The sequence below is a fragment of the Lepidochelys kempii genome, chromosome 21 (assembly GCF_965140265.1).
Source record: "Lepidochelys kempii isolate rLepKem1 chromosome 21, rLepKem1.hap2, whole genome shotgun sequence".
Classification (NCBI taxonomy): Eukaryota; Metazoa; Chordata; order Testudines; family Cheloniidae; genus Lepidochelys; species Lepidochelys kempii.
The window spans coordinates 16,004,845-16,024,211 of record NC_133276.1 but is presented as its reverse complement, the minus strand read 5'-3'; the positions used below and the strand labels follow the sequence as shown (position 1 = coordinate 16,024,211).

Below are 19,367 nucleotides of genomic sequence, written 5' to 3'. Positions count from 1 at the left end.
CCAGCGAGCTGGGAGGGAGGGATTTGATATCGGCACAGCAATCGTGGCTGTGTGAGCAGATGCTCAGAGTGCAGACTCATGGATGAGGCATTTTCAGAGCTGTGGGGGAGCTCAGGGCTGGAATTGCAGGGGGCTGCCGAGATCTGAGTGCGTGGGGCCCAGCAAGGGGACCGCACGGATGGTGCAGGTCAGGAGTGAATTGCACTAGCAGAGCCATGGGGGCACCCCGGGCTGGAATTGCACAGCTGCTGGGGGGCAGGAGGGAGCTGTGGTGGGAGCCCAGGGATGGAACAGAAGAGGCTGCTGCAGGTTAGGATGGTGGCTTGTTAGAGTGTGGAGAGCCAGCACTGGGAGCGCTGCACGGCTGATGGGAGTGCTCTGGAAATCAGGGGGTGAAGTGGTTGGAGGCTGAGGTCCCTTTCAGAGCTGGAGGGAGCCCGTGCAGTGACATCCCCACTACCCCTGCCTCTAGCTAGGGCTTTAGGCACCCTGCTTTCATCAGCTGCAAAATACATGCACATAATGAGCGTAAAGTGAAGAGCAGACTCTGCAGCTCTGTCCTAAACAGTCTTTTAATGAACACAGAGACACAGCAGTTACTTCCCACGTACTGTGCATATCAGAGCTGGATGGTGAGATCAGGACCAGCGGGTTCATCCCTGGGCTGTCTGCAGTGGCTGGTGGAGAAGGACAGACCAAGAGTCCCAAGCAGCATCCAGAAGTTACAAGCATGCCTGAGACCCCATGGGGTTACCTACATGTAGCCATCAGTGCGTGGCACGGGCACTGCCTTTCTGCAGGGCACGGGACTCCTGCAGGATGGCTGGCAAGGCTCTCACCCTTGCCAGCTAATGGGATCAGCACCTTAGGCCACAAGGGTGATCAGTCTTCATGCAGAAGCACCCCTGTGCCCGTCCAACGGGTTGGTGCCCTGCGCCGGGACCTACAGGAGACAGCTGGGGTGCCACACGGGGGCGATTAATTGGCTGCATCACGTGAGGCTATGGCTGTTGTCATGGAAGCCGGGGGCAGAGGGGGGCTGATTTAAGCACAGAGGCTGGATGAGCTTCCCAAAGAGCTTTCCGCAAATGCGCTGGCTCGAGAGCGAAGGTAGGAAGAGGCACACGCGGGGCAGCGTGAAGGGGCGGCAGGGGCGAAGCTGCGGGCAGCGGGGTGACTCTTCGACCCTCCCGGCAGCACCTAGGAATCGGAGCGGCAGCTTCAGACAGCGCGAAGGGATGGGCTGGAGTCTGCGCCTGGTGGGGCGGGTGCCACGGCGCAGCCGAGCCAGCAGCCCAGTGCAGGGGCTGCCTTAGGGCACGACACGTCTGCAGAGAAATCCCAGCAAGTCGCCACAAGACAAAGGCAACAAAGAGAGTAGCTCCCCTGATATCCCATCTCAGGGCACGGTGTCCGCAGGCCCAGGCCCCGCCAAAGAGCGAGTCGAGGCAGAGCGCGGCGCCAGGCAGCCCGGGCAGGAGGTGCTGTCGTACCTGGAGCCCAGCCCCCAAGATGCGTCGAGAGAGGAGGCAGGTGCCTGGCACTGAGCTCAGAGGGCACAAGCTGCCATAATTCAGATCCTCCTGCAGCATAGGCAAACCCAGCATGCTGTAATGTGCCAGCTGGCAGCACTGGGTCATTGACCAGTCCAGAGGGAACGGGCCCCAGGCCGGCGTGTGATACAGACACTTGGACTGCGAAGGTTATTCACAGACGCTGACTGCCTCCTGCTTCATGGAAAGGGGCATCAGGGACTGGGGGAAGGGGCTGTCGGGGCAAAGGGAGGAGTGGCAGAGCTAAGGACAAAGCCCTGGCTGGGATGATTTAACTGGGAATTGGTCCTGCTTCGAGCAGGGGGTTGGACTAGATGACCTCCTGAGGTCCCTTCCAGCCCTGATATTCTATGATTCTATGATTCCGTACCTTTCACTGGCCTGTCGGAGATTTGGCAGCATCAAACATCTTCTTCCTGCCCTCCATGCCCGACATGGCCTCTACGTTCTTGCGCCAGTCACCCACTTCCACAGGGCGCTCCTGCAGGGAGACGCAGGGGTCAGGGGTCCCAGCAGCACAGAGCCCAGGGATTCTCGGGACGGCGCATCTGAGCAGCGCTCGGTGAGACAGACTCTCCGTGTGTGGGTGTGTCCGTGCGTATACCTGAGTGCGCTGGCTCACGTGTGTGCATCTGCATGAGCATGTGTGTGTAAATGCAGGGGTTTGTCTGGGTAGGTTCGTGTGTACATGTGCCATGTATGAATGGGGGGGGGTGCATGAGTGTACGGGAGGGGGTGTTTTCATGGGTGGACGCAGGAAAGGGAAGCATGGGTTCATGCATGTATGACTCCATATGACGGAAGGTTTATTTTGTCCTTTATTTCCGTCCTGGCTGACTCAGAAGCTGCTCCGTGCCTGAGTGTACTTAAATCCCATGGGCCTTCCAATGTGCCACATTCCCCCACACCCAGAACAACCGTTCCAGCAGTGACCCCAGGTGCAACCTCGCCCAGGGCATCTCCCTGGATCCCATTGCACTCGCCCTGTGGAGCTGCGGGATGACCTGCCGTGTTATTATACAGACAGACAGACGCGGACATGTGTCTCCAATACCCCTACACTAAATAGCCTGTAAGTTTGGGGTCCTTGACTGCTGGGACAAAGGCAGCACCGGGGGGGTGGGGGGAGAGAAATGTGATATGTCAGGAGATCCCTTTTCCCTGTGAGTCAATTAGGGACCATTGTGTCCCTAGAGCTGCTCTGTGTGAAGCTGGATTAGAGCCCCAGCGGGTTGGGGTCGGCTGTCTATGGTTTTAAAACCCCAGGATGCCCCCTAGAGTCAGTATAGAATGGAGACAGCTGAGAAAGCAGTGAGAAAGGGCCCCGACCCTGCTATGTACAGAGCCCCTTGAGTGGGAGGGGAGGGCATGCGGCACCTGGTGTGAGCAGCCCTGCCCTCTGCCGCACCAGACCCACAGTGTCCATCAGACCCTGCCCGTATATTCCTTCCCCCACAGAGCAGGTGGCAATGCAGGACCTCGCCCGCGGCTGGAGTTAAAAGGACTGGCTGATCTTATGAGCAATAATAATGAGACAGACAAGGATCAAGGATCACCAAACCTCCTGTCTCAGGGCATAAGCCGATCACCACAGGAGTCAGGAGGGGAATATATCCTCCCTGCGCAATTGGCCATAATTGGCCAAAAATATTCCTGTCTCTGGTACATTCTGCATTGGCCTCTGCCATAGGGAGGGCGCTGATCCAATATACAAACCTCAGGCCTGGCTCTCTGTCCATTTACCCCCATGTAAATCAGGAGTACCCACATGGAGGTCCCTGGAGCTACCCCAGTAATCCAGACCCTAAAATCCCAGGAGGCCTCGTTCAAAGCAAGAGAGCATCTGTGGGAAGTGAACTCCATGGAGATACTCAGAGTTACACCAGCATACCTGTGAGCAGAACTGGGCCCTTGAACTAAATGCACCCCCTGTCCAAAGGGCCCAACACAAGGCGTACGCCCCAGGTCAAGTCCCAGATCAGCCTCGTGTGGACCCTTTGCACAGGGGTGAATTTCCGCACCCACCTTCTCCGTGTCCTCCTTCTTGACAGATTTCAGGTTGGCTCTCAGGTCCATGGAGACTTTGTGCTTGGAGCCGAGCAGGGCCCGCAGCATGGCGTCCGCGGAGACGCGGACACGGCGCAGCGGGGGCCGCTTGAACTTCCCCCGCAGGTCGAGCACTTTCAGCTTCAGGTTTTTGATCTGTGGGACGAGGGAAAAAAGGAGGAATCGCCAGGTGGCGGGGAGTACGGCACAGCTGCATTGCACCGGGGGCAGGCCCCCGACCCTGCTTCAAACCAGCCTGCAGGGAGCACCTCTGCCTGCTCCTGGCACCAAGGTAGTCAGCTCCCCCATCCGCTGGGGGTGCCCGGATCCTCACAGGCAGCCCATCCTGACCGGGACCACACCAGGGGTGATTCTCCCCCATGGCATCCAGCCCCAGCCCCAACCCCAACCCCAAATGAAACATTAACCCCAAGCCCAAGCCTTGTCCCTTCTCCCAGCTCCAGACATCACTCGCAGCGATAACGGGTCAGAGTCCCATGCAGACTCCAGTCGCAGGCTCCACAGTGGCCCCAGCTTCAGGGACAGTGCCATGCACCAGCGAGCGGCTGGCCATCGGAGCTCCTGACAGATGGGCACCAGCTGGGATGCTGCACATGTTGGCTTCCAGCCACCACGGCATCCCCACGAAGTGCTGAGCAGCTGGTGAAGGAGAGCAGAGAGGATGCCGTGCCTCTGAAACCCAAGTCCGGGGCGCCTCTGGCTGGATGGCCCCAGAGTGGCGCCATCCAGAGCCAGTGGCTACTGCTGGTAATCTGGCTGAAGGGCTTTTGTTTGAATGGGCTGCGGGAGCCTTGCAGGTGGCTTCTTTCCCACTAAACTACCCAGGTGTGAATTTTTCAATGATCAGACGGCAGTAGGAGGTGGCATGATCTTGGGGATGGGGCCATGGAGGCCTGAGATCTGTTCCTAGCTCTACACACCTGATGCTTCCCCTCTTTGTGCCACAGTTTCCCATCCTGCCCTGTGTCCACCTTGTCCATTTAGGCTGTGAGCTCTTTGGGGCAGGGATTCTCTTACTGTATCTGGGCAGCACCTGGCACCATGGGTCCCTGGTATTGGTTTTAGGGTTGTCAACTTTCTACTTGCACAAAACCAAACACCTTTGCCCCACCCCCTGCCCCACCCCTCATCAGAAGCCCTGTCCATCCCCACCCCTTCTCTGGGGCCCACCCCCGCTCACTCCACACATACTCCTCCCTCTGTCGCTCGCTTTCCCCACCCTCAGTCACTCGCTCATTTTCACCAGGCTGGGGCGGGGTTCCCAGCCAGTGGGAGCTGCAGAGTCAGCACTTGGGGTGGGGGCAGTGTGTGGAGCCCCCTGGCTGCCCCTACGCCTAGGAGCCGGAGTGGGGACATGCTGCTGCTTCCGGGAGCCGCGCAGAGCCAAGGCAGGCAGGGAGCCTGCCTTAGCCCCGCTGCACCGCTGACTGGACTTTTAATGGCTCAGTGGTGCTGACCAGAGCCACCAGGGTCCCTTTTTGACCGGGCATTCTAGTAAAAAACCAGACACCTGGCAACCCTACTTGGTTTGGGGACCTCTAGGTGCGACTGTAATGCAAATAACGCTAATAACCTAGGTGAGGTGCATAGCAGGTATCAAAACAAATAACCAGTTAATTAAGAAATAAAGTGCAAGCCAGTGCACAAGGCACCCTCCTACCTCTCTGGTGTTGTGGATGCATTTTGCTTCGATGTCGTACCGCTCCTCATCCACGATTTCTACCTTCTCGTGCAGCTCCCTGCACAGATCCTGCAAGGAGAGGTCACAAAGGCCAAGCTGGGAGCTCTCTTCACTGCTCCATCTGCTGAGCCTCCCAACCGTGGCCCTGACTTGTCACAGCAGGTACTGTGTTAAGAGCTAGGCTTTTAGCAGGCAGCATGTTCGTGGTGCCTCCTAGAGGTGGTGTTGAGTCTCCATCAGTCACCAGCCCTGAAATCCCAGCGGCCAGCATGTCCCTGACTGAGTTCCCTGGGAAACCACCTTCCCCCTCTATCACAGTACATGCTGGGCAGATTCACCTTCCAGAGCCTCTGGACCCTGCCCAGAGGGACCCATTCACGAGTGACAGGAGGGGCCCTGCCTCAGCCATAACAAACAGGGTGGAGACCTGAGCTGTTGTCAGACCCCTGCGCAGGTCCCCGGTGGCCCTCCTGACTCCCACTCAAGCCTACCTGCAGCTGGCTGAAGGACAGCCCGCTGGTCCGCAGTTGTGTGATCCGCTCAGCCAGGTATCTCTCCTTCTCCGCTTGCTTGTCCACTTGATCTTGTTCCCATGCTTCCTTGGCTTTGGCTAGCATCAAACTCTGGAGCACACAGCAGACAGCAACAGCCTGAGTAGATGCACTGTGCCGTGAGCCCCCCACCCCACCCCCAGCTATCACCTCAGGCCAGGGGCACATGGCAGGGAGCTACCAAAGAGCATGGAGATGTTGAGCTCAGTGCCTTTGTGGTGAAGGACAGAGAAACTGCTTGTTCCTCAAACCCATATGGAAGGGTCTTCAGGGCCTTGTCCTCAATCCAGTGGGGTGAGTTGCAGGCACTGATGCAACTAAAAGCATTTCCCCATGGTGTGTGATAAACCGGGCGCGGGGGGAGCTGCAGGAAGGAGGGTGAGAGGCTGCAGAATCTGTGTCTGATTCAGAGACTTCCTTGCTTTCCTTGGGGCTGCGACTCCTGACTGACATTGGCATCACCTGGCTCTCTGCAAGCATGTGTTTTCCCCCGTAAGCAAAAACGTTTCCCCAGAACCATGTCCTGTCTGTGCGGTGCCCAGTGCACTGTTGGCACGAAACAAATTATTGGTATTAATGATTATTATTAACAAAGGATGTAGGCAGCAGCACCTGCCACCCAATTGAACATTTAATGCACCTTGCCCCAGGAAAATCAGTGTGTGTCCCTGCATATGTTTAGGCTTGGAAGGATTCGATTTTTATCGGTAAACGTCGATTTCACCGCACACTCACAGACCGGCGAAAAATATTTCCAGCGATAATCATCCAAGTTTTACAGCTAGGCAAAGTCAGACAGAGGCTGCCTGAGAGCTTATTGGAGCGTGATTTTAGGTGATTTACTTTGTATATTTTGATGCGACGTTGACAAATTTGTGTTTTAACAACAGTTAGAAAACTTGACCTTTTTGAATCTCAAGTGTCTACTGTCCTTAAATCAGAGGTTTGTAAGGTCAGGCTTGACAAAGCCCTGGCTGGGGTGATTTAGTTGGGGATTGGTCCTGCTTTGGCAGGGGGTTGGACTAGGTCACCTCCTGAGGTCCCTTGCAACCCTGATATTCTATGATTCTATGATTACTGACAGAGCCCCTCCCTATTGTCTGACACCCCTCCAATTGTCCCCCACTGTGAACATTTAAATTGATCAAAACAGAACCAAAAAATGCTTACAAAATAAACATTGATATTATCCATCAAAATTATAGAAAGATAAAAATCAAATTCTGCCAAGCCTATATATGTGACACGCTGGCTAAGCATGCCCCTCCCACCCAGCGGCTAACAGCCTACTGTTACTGATGGAATTACTTCTGCACCACAAGTGGGATAGATGCCTGCATTTTTAGTGCTGAAGATCCCAGGTTCAATCCATGCTGATAACTTGGGGGACAGGCGGGTGTTACATTTCCAACTATGAAGTTCTGAGCGGCTGAGGGATTGTTCCAGGTTCTAGGGATCATGGAGGTGGGAACAGGGCTGTTTTCTTCAGAGACCCAGGATCTTACCTGTACCCAGTGGAAAGCTGAGTTTTTCTTTCCATAAACACTGTGGCTAGTCATGGAAATGGTCATACCATGTTTCCGCAAAGAAGCTTTTAACCTTGATTTGCTATCTCAGCTGGGATAGACCCAAAGGGACTCACCTTCAACAGGAGTTTGCGTGAGGCTGTGATCTTGGACTTTCTCTACAGAGGGAAAGAACAAAACAAAAGACATTTTAAATGCAAATTCATAACAGAAAATGTATGTTAATGTCTAGATCTCTTAAGGGGAAAAAAAAATCCAGGAACACTTACCTCCCTGCAGTTGTTCATTCAGACAGAAGAAACAAAGAGTGGAAAAAACAGAACAAACGATCAATAGACAGAATGCATGAAACATCTGGAGGACTGATGCAACTAAAGGTTACAGGTGGACTCTTTGCTACTGCATGCAAAATGTGCCACAGACCACAAGTGTTTCTTTGGACCAGATCCTCAGTAGGTGTAAGTTGATGGAGCGACACCAGTTTACATCAGTTGAAGATCCAACGCTTAGATATTAAGGCAGTAAATATGCGTTATTAGTAAAATTGTAAAGTGATGGTAAAGGTCTCCATGTGTATGAAGACTTTAATTCAAGGAACACACAGCAATTATAGGTATTAATTAAGCAAACCTCACGATGCCCACATAAGGTAGGTGACATGAGAGCCATTTTACATGTAGGGAAACTGAGGCACGGGGCAGTTAAACAACGTGCTCTAAATTACACCGCAAATCGGGGGCAGCGTGGTGGGATAAGACCAGGGAGTCCTGACTTCTAGTAAGGCACTTCTCTAGTCACTAGATCACACATAGTTCATGTACAAATACATGCCATTATCTGAGCTGTGTGTACAAGTGCCAGGCTGTGTCAATGCACGTGCAGTTTCAGTACTCAAGGGTTGGATCTGGCTCTGTACGGTATTCAGATTCCTGGAGGCTAGTGGCTGGGAAGTGTGTGGCAGTGTGAAGATAGACACTGCTCTGAGCAATTTGACAGATCCAGATACTGCACCAAAGAGCATGGAAATTCCTTGTGTGCAGACATTTTGCAATTTGAGTACCTGCTCTTCGCTGGGATGAAGTTTTGAATATGGCCCGTGGAAATTCAAAACTTGGAAAAGTGTGAAAATGCTGGGGGTTGGAAATGGGACCATTTCTGAGTGTAAAGGGATGGCATTGCACCAAGACTCGAGCCGCGCTGTGAGCAAAGATCTCAACATTTCACAAGTTTCCCCCCCAAATTGGAACATTTTCTCAAAAGCCAAAGCAAACATGAGATTCTCCTGTTAGTACAGCCTGGAAATCTGCCTCCCTCCCTCTGGTGGCTGATCCACAGAAGGCTGTTCTCATTCGGCAACTGCTTTGAGCTGCTTCGCCCAGTCCTTTAGCTCCAGTGCTGAGGGCGTGAGCTTTCAGTGCTGACTGGTTTGCGTTCAAACCCTGCTGTTGGTCGAAGTAGAGCCAGGTCTCTCCCACAGCTCTCCTGAGAAGCCAGAAGCTTAGGGGAGTTCAGCAAAAGGCAAAGGGCAGTGCTACTACTTACGGCTCTGGCATTGTGCTGTCCGATTCTGCACCTAGAATCACCCCAAAGCAAAATGATCAATAGCAAGGAATCCAAACGTGAGCTCGCATCCACCCACTCCCACACAGCAGGGTATAAGTCACAGTCTGTGCTTACCAAAGAGCCAGGGCTGAGGTGCTTTGACTGAGCTGCGGCTCATGACTGGGATAGAAGGGGGCTGCAGGCTGGGACTACGGCATATATGTAAGGAGCCCAGGGCTGGGATAGCAGAGGGCTGCAGGTCAGGACTGAGGCACATGGACAGAGCTGGGTGTATGGAAAGCCCAGGGCTAGCAGGGGGCTGTGGGTAGAGACTGAGGGGCACTGGCAGAGCTGGGGCAGGGGGGACCCCAGGGCTGGGACAGCAGGGGGCTGCAGATCAGGACTAAGGTGCATGTACAGAGCTGTGTGGGGGGAGTCCAGGGCTAGCAGGGGGCTGTGGATCGGGATTGTATTGTACTGACAGTTATGCAAAGGTCCCTAAGCTGAAGTTACGTGCCTCCTGACAGCCCACCTTGTTTTCATGGGCACCACCTGTGTTTCCAGCTGAGCTGCCACCTCCAATGCCCCAGCCAGTCTCAGGGTCTGTATTCGAGTTCTACACTCCAGGAACCCAACCAGGACTCCACTGCTCAGCAAACCCCACTGGAGAGACCCTCGCCTGCATCTCAGCAGGCCACAAACTTTTCATTGGACGAGACCCTCACTGTGAACAGCACCAGAACTAGCCCTGCTCTAAACAGGACCCTCGTGCTTCCCATGCAGGGCTGCACTGCTCCCCGCTGCCCTTCACCCCTCCTCACTGCCTGCGTGGAGAGAGCACCTGTGCTTGCCTTTCAACCTGACTGCGTGATGGCTGTGGGTAGTCTCTTCCAGCGCAGCCACATCGAACGCCTTGCTCCGCTCGGGGGAGATGGCTTCAATCCTGCTTCACACCTCCAGAGGAACTTTGCTACACTGAAGCTTTGAACCAAGGACCCATCCCAGCTGTGGATGTTCTCCAGAGACTGGATTTGAACCTGCAGCCTATTCCATCCCTGCTACAAGCCTGAACCAAGAACTTTGCCATTACTGTGTGTCATTGATTCCATTTAACCAGTTCTCGCTCTCATCTCTATCTTTTGCCTGTTATGAATAAACCTTTAGATTTTAGATTCTAAAGGATTGGCAACAGCGTGATTTGTGGGTAAGATCTGATTTGTTTATTGACCTGGGTCTGGGGCTTGGTCCTTTGGAATCGAGGGAACCTTTTTTCTTTTACTGGGGTATTGGTTTTAAAAACCATTGGTCCGCATAACGAGTGGCACTGGTGGGGATACTGGGAAACTGGAGTGTCTAAGGGAATTGCTTGTGTGACTTGTGGTTAGCCAGTGGGGTGAGACCAAAGTCTGCTCTTGGGCTGTAACTGCCCTGCTTGAAGCAGTTTGTCCTGAATTGGCACTCTCCGTTGGGTGCCGCCAGAACCAGCATCGTGACAGTGGCCATCAGCTGTGCCGTCAGGCCACTGAACAAAGGGCTGGTGGGGATAAACAACTGGCTCTCGGATAAGATCACATTTTCCGAACAGTTCAGGGAGGGTGTAAGTTTCCAGCCCCACCCCTGCCAGGAGCTGCTCAGGAGAAAAGACACCCCCACCCTGGTGCTTTTCCTGGCTCCTTTCGAGACCCCCCTACTCAGGCTGCTTCCCAGACTGCAGAGCCCCAGCCCCAGTGGAGGTGTCTGAGTGCAAAGGAGACACAGAAGCTAACCAGAAACTGAGCAGCCTGGCAGGCAGACACCTGATAAAGAGGGCGGTGGTGCATTTCCCCACGTCTCTGAGAGCAATTGGACTTTTATTCATGGGCACAGCAGCACCAGCTCCCTTAGCAAAGTATCTCTCGGATAAAGGCAGGGCTGAAAGAAGGGGGGCTGTAGAGGAGCGGGCTGGGTAAAACTGGGTGAACAGTTCCTAATGTTTCATCTGCTTTTTTTCCCCGATTGCAGATCATCCATAAACAGCTCGGCCTTTCCCCCAAGCGTATCTGTTATTCAGAACTATTTCTGCAGCTCATTCTCAGCTGGTAGTTTCATTGCAACTCTTTCATATTCCCAATTCTAAATGCCAGCTGTTTGGGCTGGACGTATAAGCCATGGACCCTTTGAATCAGGTTCCCAGGGAGGAATAGTCCTGATTATGAATTCGAAATTGTCTTGCCACAAATATTCTCTGACATCTGCTGAAAAAGGGGCTCCTTCCATTAAATTCCTACCTCGCTCACTAGACTATTACCAAGGGAGAAATTCACCCCATCCAGAGCAACAACAAAATGGCCTCCTCAAAACTCTCCTTTGCTATGATGCCTACAAAAAACTTGACAACAGTTAGGCTGGTGGTGTGCAGAAACCAATGCCTATGCTTTGAACTACACTGTCTCATTGTCTGCAGGCCCCCATCCATCTATATCTACCTGTTATCTCCTGTCTTATAGTTAGATTGTAAGCTCTTTGGGGCAGGGACTGTCATTTTGTTCTGGTCCATGGCAGTATGGTAATACAAATAATATCCAAAAATAACAATCATAAATGCTGTGCACACAGGTAGGTACCACTTAAGCCCCAGGACTAGAGCAGATCAAAGTTCCCCATAGATTTTTCATTTAAAAACCCCCATATTTTCTGCAGCAAAATGTTGATCTTCCTCACACTTTTTCAGTTCTCCAATATAGAGGATGGAAACAAACCCCCCTGTTTTTAATTGATATTTTAAAACAAAGCAATTTTTGTCTTCGGAAGTGTCAAATCATTTCATTTCGATTGAAGATGTGAGCGTTTTCGGTTCCCATTCAAAACGTTCTGGAATTTTTGTTTCGAGAACATTTTTGATGGTTCTGTTTTTTTGTTCTAATCCAGGAAATCCTTTTGAAGTGTCCAGCTTTGTTTTTCCAATCGCTCTGCACAGGACCTGGTGATTCTCCTCTGCTTAGGGGGGATTTCACTCAGAAATCAAGCACAAGGAGGAACGTGATGACCGCAAAGGAAGCGGATTTGTGAACAGATGGGAAAGAATGTTTGTGAATCAATTTAATTCTGCATTATAGTGAGTCACTATTAATATTGCAACAGCACCTAGGGACCCCACTGCACCATGCACTGTGGATAGCCAGTCTCTGTCCCAAAGAGCTTGCAATCGAAATAGGCAAGACAGAGAAAGGGGGTAGAGAGGGGAAAGAGAAAAGAAGTGACATGCCCAAGTCACACCGCAGGTCAGTGGCAAAGCCAGGAATAGAGTCCAGCTCTCCTGACTCTCCGGAATTAGACCCCCCACCCACACAATGATATAACAGCTGTAATCATGGGAATCTTTCCATCCTCTGGTAAACGTGTTATTATTATTTGCCTGTTCATCCAAAACGTGAGCTCCTTTAGGTCAGATCTAACCCTGGTTTAAGTGAGCACAACATCCACTGACTTCAGTGCAAGGCTGCATTAGGTCCACCTTTGTTTAGAACTTTTACACCGAAGAGAAGCTTTCCCTTGATACAACGAAAGATCCAGACCTCAGCCCCTTCTGCCCAGCCCTCGGCCAAGATCTGGAGAAGACAGACAAGTCTCTTGGGAGTTTTAAAACATCACTCACCCTACCATTCTCTGAACCAACGTACAAGAGTTAAATCTGTGCTCATCGCTGATTGATAGGTGTCAGCTTATTAGAGTCCTACCCCATCATGAAAGCCTATGGGCCTCTCACTCCAGTTTGACATCCGTGGAATGTCATTGGCTTTAATGCAGTTCCTCCGGATTTTCACCAGAGTGAGTGAGAGGGGAATCAGGCCCTGTAGATCCCCATACCCACTGGATTCAGGCAGAAGCCCAAGCCTGCAGAAGGAGCTGACCCAGGGGCTTTGGGTTAATCAACCTTTAGGGACAGATTTTTCTGAATCTCCGAAGCCTCACATTTGGCAGCTGGAAATCAGGTTCTTTATCATGCAAACTGCACCCGCGGTTGCACAGGCCATAACATGCAGCCGGAGCCAGGAGCCTGCCAGCACGCGCTGCAGGGGCACATTCAGGTGGGCTCAGGAATCCAGGTTTGGTTCCGCTCCAGAGGTGCGCTCCACCTATCTGATGGGGACACAAGGACCGGTGCCTGGTAAATTCTGGCCTGGATTTCCATGCCCACTGGAATGGATTCCCGATATATCCCAGATGCTGCTATGGAAATCATGAAACGAAATAGCTCCTCAAATTCCGTTTCTGCAGGAGAATTCAGCCTGGGAAAGGTCTAGGAAACTGAAAACTCTTAACCCTACCCAGCTGGAAACTCACACACAGAGACACCAAACAAGCACAACACAAAGCACACAACTACAAACATTCTCACCACACACACACACACACAGCTTAGTGTGACCGATAGCCCTTTCAAAGGCGCATGTCGTAGCAATTCCAGCTTCAAGTAGGGGGCACTTGGAAGAGACACCTCAAACGAAGAGCTTGGCAGGCCACCAGTGCCTGGTGGGGACCAACCTGCTCTGTGATGCACTGGCTGGACAGGCAGACATGCTTTGGCCAAGTCAGCACTGATAAACAGAGAGACAGGTGGTTTTAGTACCAGGTCTCCAACCCCTCTACTGCTCACAGAGCTTGACCGCAGCCTTTCCAGTTACTGCAATGGATCAGCCTGTAGGTAGGCAGCAGGAAATACCTGCCTCCTAGGGACCAGACAGCAAAGGGGCAGCTAAAGTGGCATTTTGTTACAAAACCCACAATGCCTTAGCAAACCAGTCCTTCCAACAGAGCCAGTCTGGAGCCAGAGCCTAGCCTTACACCTGGAGCAACATTCCCATTGTCAAAAGTGACTTGGACATGAGGGGGTCTCATTGAAAGTCCATGGGGCTCAGGCTCCGATGTCATTCAGGGGCTGAGGAACATTACCCCTCACCTTGATCCCCATGGCACCTGTGAGCTAAAGCAGTGAGCACCGGGTTTGGCAGGAGGGGCAGAAGCTGGTTTGCTTTTCACCAACATAGATTCCCCAAGAGTGGATAGAATGCTGTTGAAACAAAATGCCTAGCCTGAAGTGCCTAGTCTGGAGCTCCCAACACCCTAGTCTCCGATTAGATAGACAGAGAGAGAGCTGGAGAGAGAGAGAACTAATCCATAGGCATTTCTAGGGTACCTACCATCTTGGGGTCTAAATGGAACCTAAAATTTCATAGGAGGTGACACAGTTCAGGCCCCAGCTCCTTGCCCACCAGCACACTGGCTACCATTACAATCAGCCTGGCTAAAGCTAGTACAATCAGGTAAAATCTCGCCTCCCTGGCCCCAGCTCCCAAGGCAGCCAATGAAAGAACCGATCCCTGGGGCTGGTGAATGTGCCAGGCTAACCTGGCAAGGTAGCGTCTTACCTAGTGCAGTCCAGGCAGAGGGGAGGTGGTGGCTGGAGGCTGGAGGGCTGCAGACTGCAAGGGGATGGGGAAGAGACAAGAGTATTAAATCCAAGCCAGCCTGCAACTGGTCGGTAAAAATAGAACAGGCAGATATACCCCTTTTATACGCACATGCTCACTACACACGCACACACGCACACACGCGCGTGCTACCCATGGACAGTGCACACTCATGCACACCCACCCCACACCGCACGCACCACAGACACGCATGCACGCTACGCACACGTATGCATAGTTCACCGCACCCTATACACACATCCACGTCACCGACGCTTTACACATGTATGGTATAAAACACACACGTGAGCACTCATGCACTTCCACCGCACATGCACATTACACATTCACATTAAACACAGGTGCGCCTCACTGACACTGTACACACACACACACACACACACTCACTGACACACTCACGTGCTCATACACGGACACACATTATACATACAACGCTCAACACATTGGGCCAGGTTCTCCGCTCCTGCAAATTGGCACAGGTCTGCTGACTCCTACTGATTTACACCAGTTGATGACCTTGCCCACTAGACACAAATGGTACACACACGCCATAAGCAGTATAGACACACACACAAACACACGGAACCAGATTCCCCACTGTGCCAATCCGTCCATGGAATGACACCCATGTGCAACTGACGCAGCAGAGTGGTGAATCTGGCCCACGGATCTCAGACTCACAGTCTGGTTCTGCAGAGCCCTGCAGCTGAGAAACCCCCTGGGCCTGCCGCAACAGATTATTGTTACTTACAGGAACACAGTGTGGTTCACTGGAGCGCCTCCTGCAGGGCAGAAAATCTCCAGCAGCGCAGGAGCATTGTAAGACTCCAGGACACACGCTCAAAAGCCCACCAGTGCTCCGTGTGCACAGACTATACTTACACAAACACACATGAGGACTGTACACTTACATAGACACACACACGGACAATACACACTCGCAGGCATATACACATGCGCACACAAGGGATACATCTATAGATACACACCATACACACTGACATATCTATATGACAGGGCACTTGTGTTTGCATGGAGACAGACAGCCTATAGACAGACAGCTCTGATGAATGAACAAGCTGGACAGACGGATAATTAGATACTAACCAGTCCTTGTCACTAGCCCATCCCCTTGACATTTCAGTTAGGGAGCCCAGGGCTGGGATAGCCAGTGGCTGCGGGTTGGGATGAGGGGCGTCGGCAGGGCTGTGCGGGGAGCCCAGGGCTGGGATAGCCGGTGGCTGCGGGTGGGAATGAGGGGTGTCGGCAGGGCTGTGTGGGGAGTAGCCAGGGCTGGGACAGCTGGGGGCTGCGGGTTGGGATGAGGGGCGTCGGCAGGGCTGTGTGGGGAGTAGCCAGGGCTGGGACAGCTGGGGGCTGCGGGTTGGGATGAGGGGCATCGGCAGGGCTGTGCGGGGAGCCCAGGGCTGGGAAAGCCGGTGGCTGCGTGTGGGAATGAGGGGCGTCGGCAGGGCTGTGTGGGGAGTAGCCAGGGCTGGGACAGCTGGGGGCTGCGGGTGGGAATGAGGGGCGTCGGCAGGGCTGTGTGGGGAGTAGCCAGGGCTGGGACAGCTGGGGGCTGCGGATGGGAATGAGGGGTGTCGGCAGGGCTGTGCGGGGAGCCCAGGGCTGGGAAAGCCAGGGGCTGCAGGTTGGGATGAGGGGCGTCGGCAGGGCTGTGCGGGGAGCCCAGGGCTGGGAAAGCCAGGGGCTGCAGGTTGGGATGAGGGGCGTCAGCAGGGCTGTGCGGGGAGCCCAGGGCTGGGACAGCTGGGGGCTGCGGGTGGGAATGAGGGGCGTCGGCAGGGCTGTGCGGGGAGCCCAGGGCTGGGAAAGCCGGGGGCTGCGGGTTGGGATGAGATTCGCGGCTAAAGCAGAGCAGACTGTGCTGCGCCTGCCGGCAGCTCTCATCCCAACTCTTTTTACCATCAAATTCACTGAAAAATGAAGACAAACCAAAGGGCGGCGGGTGCCTGGGCTGCCCTTAGTGAAATCTCGGCTGCCCCCTCCATAAAAGCCTGCGCTCCTGTCTCTGAAGAGGCCCGGGGCTCTGGGAGGCCAGGCCTGCACCTGTTGGCCTGTGTATTTTTAGGGCAGACCTTATGAGCGAACAATGCACAGACTATAGCCCAGCAAGGACAATGCCTGCTATGTTAATCCCCGCGGCTATTATGGTCACGGCAGGGCACTGGCCAGGCTGTGCAGATCCTCTGGGGAGGAAGGGGAGCAGCTGGGAGTGAAGGGAACCCGCCCCCTTCCCTGCACTGGGCACAGATCACTGGGCTAGGGGGTGAATTCACCAGCCCACAGCTCAGTAACTCATCTCCCCTCCCCCCTGCCCATCCCATTCCTGGTGAGTCCTTGGTCTCGCTGCGGGCCCCAGGGACCTGGGTCAGATCCTCAGCTGGTGTAAATCGACTGGCCTGTGGTGAATGCCAGCTGGGGACTCGGTACTACATTCCCAGCAATGGAGCTGGAGGGGCTGGGGTGAGGGTTCTCCTTTTCCCCGGGGTTCAGGGGACAAGCTTTGCATCAGCCCCTCCCGCCTCGCCCACGGTGCTGCCCAGTGAGGTGGATCCCGCCAGAGCAGGAGCGCCCCAGCCCAGTCGCCTTTAGCCCCACCACTAGGCTGGGAAGGGGGTGGGGGAGGCTCAGGGCAGCCCCGGTGAACCAGCCCTGCCCCAGCTCTCACAGGAAACGGGGCCCTGGAGCCAATGGGGTTACTGTGGATTAACTCCACCAGTGCCGGCGTCAGGATGAAGCCCTTGGTTTGGCTCTGACCCCATCCCCCCGAGCGCTAGCAGAACCGTGGGCTGGATGGAGGCAGAGTGTCACTGATACCATGGCATGGTGGCTCCCAGCCTTTGGGGTTGGCATGGCCGCCACCCTTCCCTGTGGCTCTGGGCACCCTCCCCTGTTCACTTGCCACCATCTCTCCTTTCTCCCTCGCTCCATTTTCCTCTCCTCCTTTCCTGTCTCTGCTTCCCTTTTCTGGGTATTTTTCTTTTATTTTTTTCATTCTTCCCCCTTCCAGTCCCTGTTCCCCCCCACCCCCCGCCCATCCAAGACAATGTCCCCATCTTGAACCCTCCCAGAAACCTGAGGGGGAGGTACATTAAGGCTGGGATTTCCCAAGGGGCAGAAGGAATAGCAATGGGCTTCTTTGGAAATTCCCAGCCCCAAAGCCTAGGACATAGCTTGTGAGCCTGACTGTGGAACACGCACCCAGGCCTGTTTGTCGTTAGAGCCCAGGGCCAGATCTGGGTGTTTCCAGAGCCTTCCACCCAAGCCAGTGAGAACGACCAACCCACACGTGCACTCGCAAGCAGAGCTGCCACGAACCTGCCAGGGATGAAGAGCAGAACCCAGGGTGAGAGGAGCAGGAGCTGGTTGCTAATGACATAATAGTAGAGATCTAAATCGTCTGCTGCACATAAATACAATGGAGGCAGGCACTCCGGAAATGAGGCAGATAGCTAGGTGGCTGATTGGTGGGCTAAGATCTAGGAGGGTGGAGAGATAAACAGAGATTTGCTGTCTAGGGTTTCTTTATGCAGACTGACTTTGGATCACCAAGGCCAGGGCATCATCATCGCAGCAAAATCCAAGAGGGACGAAGCCTCCTTGCAGAGCGAGCGCCACCTGGGTTGATCTCTAGCTAGGTCCTAGGTGCTCTGGCTGGATGTCCAGTCTATCATCAGTGACTTGATCATGCCTCCAAAGCTGTTAGCGCCCACTTGATCACCGGCCGTGCAGCAACGTTCCTTGAGAGACATGCTCCATAATTCATTGGCCTTCCATCCTAATACATATATCCCGGAGCCGACCATCTTCACCATTCTGGTCAATTGTTCTGGAAGCCGAAATGGCCAAGAGCTTGTCTCTTCCTCTGAGGCAAACATAATGAATGGCACCTTGTCAAAGGACCATCCCGCTCTCCTGGGGGTCGGTGGCAAACGAAAAACCCCCGGGCAGATGATCTGCAAAGGAAACTCATTTATTTTGCCCTTCCCTGGCCGGCTGCTCGGCACAGACATTCCGGTTCCCAGTTCATGGAATAGAATCATAAAATGATGGAAGATTAGGGTTGGAAGAGACCTCAGGAGATCATCTAGAATCATAGAATCATAGAATATCAGGGTTGGAAGGGACCTCAGGAGGTCATCTAGTCCAACCCCCTGCTCAAAAGCAGGACCCATCCCCAATTAAATCATCCCAGCCAAGGCTTTGTCAAGCCTGACCTTAAAAACTTCTAAGGAAGGAGATTCCACCACCTCCCTAGGGAACCCATTCCAGTGCTTCACCACCCTCCTAGTGAAATAGTGTTTCCTACTATCCAACCTGGACCTCCCCCACTGCAACTTGAGACCATTGCTCCTCGTTCTGTCATCTGCCACCACCAAGAACAGATGTGTGTGTTGTTGCCATGTTTCAGCTTTCCCATGAGACACCCTCCCCCCCCCCCGCCAATGTCTCCATGCCCATCTTTGCTGAAGAGCCCTGAGGAGATGGCTGGAGGATGTGACTTGTGATATCACACAAGCCACTCACATGGGCTGCAGCCTTCCCTCCAAATAGAAGGGAACGCTCAATGCTTAAGGCAGCTAGAGGAGGCTGTGGGTTCTCTTATGGGTGCTGTGCTCTGTCTTTGCATGGGGCCATGCCAAGAGCCTCTCTGCTCTGCAGGGCTCCTGAAGGGGCAGTCCCTGGCTGCAGCCAGCTCAGTTCTTGGTCCCTCTGCAGAACAATCGTGGGGAGCCCTCACTCAACCCCTGCCCCAACGTGTGGAAACCATCTCAGTGCTCCCTGGAGGGAGTTGTGGCTGTCTGCTGCCCCCTGCAGCAGGCTCTGTGCTGCAGCTCTGGCTCCAGGCTCCCGAAAACACGGCAAGGATCTTGCCAGTGTTCCCCTGAGAAACACGGGATCCAACACCAAAGAACAAAACCCTTTCCCACCCAGTTTGTGAGGGGCCTCTA

The 19,367-nt window shown here is 53.7% G+C and overlaps 1 protein-coding gene and 1 long non-coding RNA gene across 3 annotated transcripts; one reads left to right on the top strand and one right to left on the bottom strand.

Moving 5' to 3' along the window:
- Positions 1-609: 609 nt before the first annotated feature.
- On the bottom strand, positions 610-14,366 carry TNNI1 (troponin I1, slow skeletal type). Of its 2 annotated transcripts, none has more exons than XM_073320078.1 (7): positions 14,329-14,366; positions 7,495-7,536; positions 5,793-5,924; positions 5,281-5,370; positions 3,579-3,755; positions 1,924-2,034; positions 610-1,200 (listed from the first exon to the last, which is right to left on the bottom strand). In XM_073320078.1, the coding sequence occupies exons 3-6, from the start codon at positions 5,916-5,918 to the stop codon at positions 1,927-1,929; spliced, it is 501 nt and encodes a 166-aa protein (XP_073176179.1). In that variant the 5' UTR covers positions 5,919-5,924; positions 7,495-7,536; positions 14,329-14,366; the 3' UTR covers positions 610-1,200; positions 1,924-1,926. The 2 variants fall into 2 exon arrangements, with proteins under 2 accessions (XP_073176179.1, XP_073176180.1); XM_073320079.1 differs by lacking the exon at positions 610-1,200 and adding an exon at positions 1,267-1,328.
- LOC140901361 (uncharacterized) lies at positions 1,040-4,018 on the top strand. Its single transcript, XR_012155826.1, has 3 exons — positions 1,040-2,115; positions 2,396-2,625; positions 3,605-4,018. It is a non-coding gene; the product is annotated as an uncharacterized lncRNA (long non-coding RNA).
- Positions 14,367-19,367: the final 5,001 nt, after the last annotated feature.

Coding starts and splice junctions, on each gene's coding strand:
- TNNI1 (XM_073320078.1), bottom strand. CDS start 5,918: ATGCTAGCCAAAGCCAAGGAAGCATGGGAACAAGATCAAGTGGACAAG. Junction 3,756..5,280: donor GCATCCACAACACCAGAGAG/GTAGGAGGGTGC, acceptor CTCGTCCCACAG/ATCAAAAACCTGAAGCTGAA. Junction 2,035..3,578: donor AGAAGGAGGACACGGAGAAG/GTGGGTGCGGAA, acceptor GTCTCCCTGCAG/GAGCGCCCTGTGGAAGTGGG.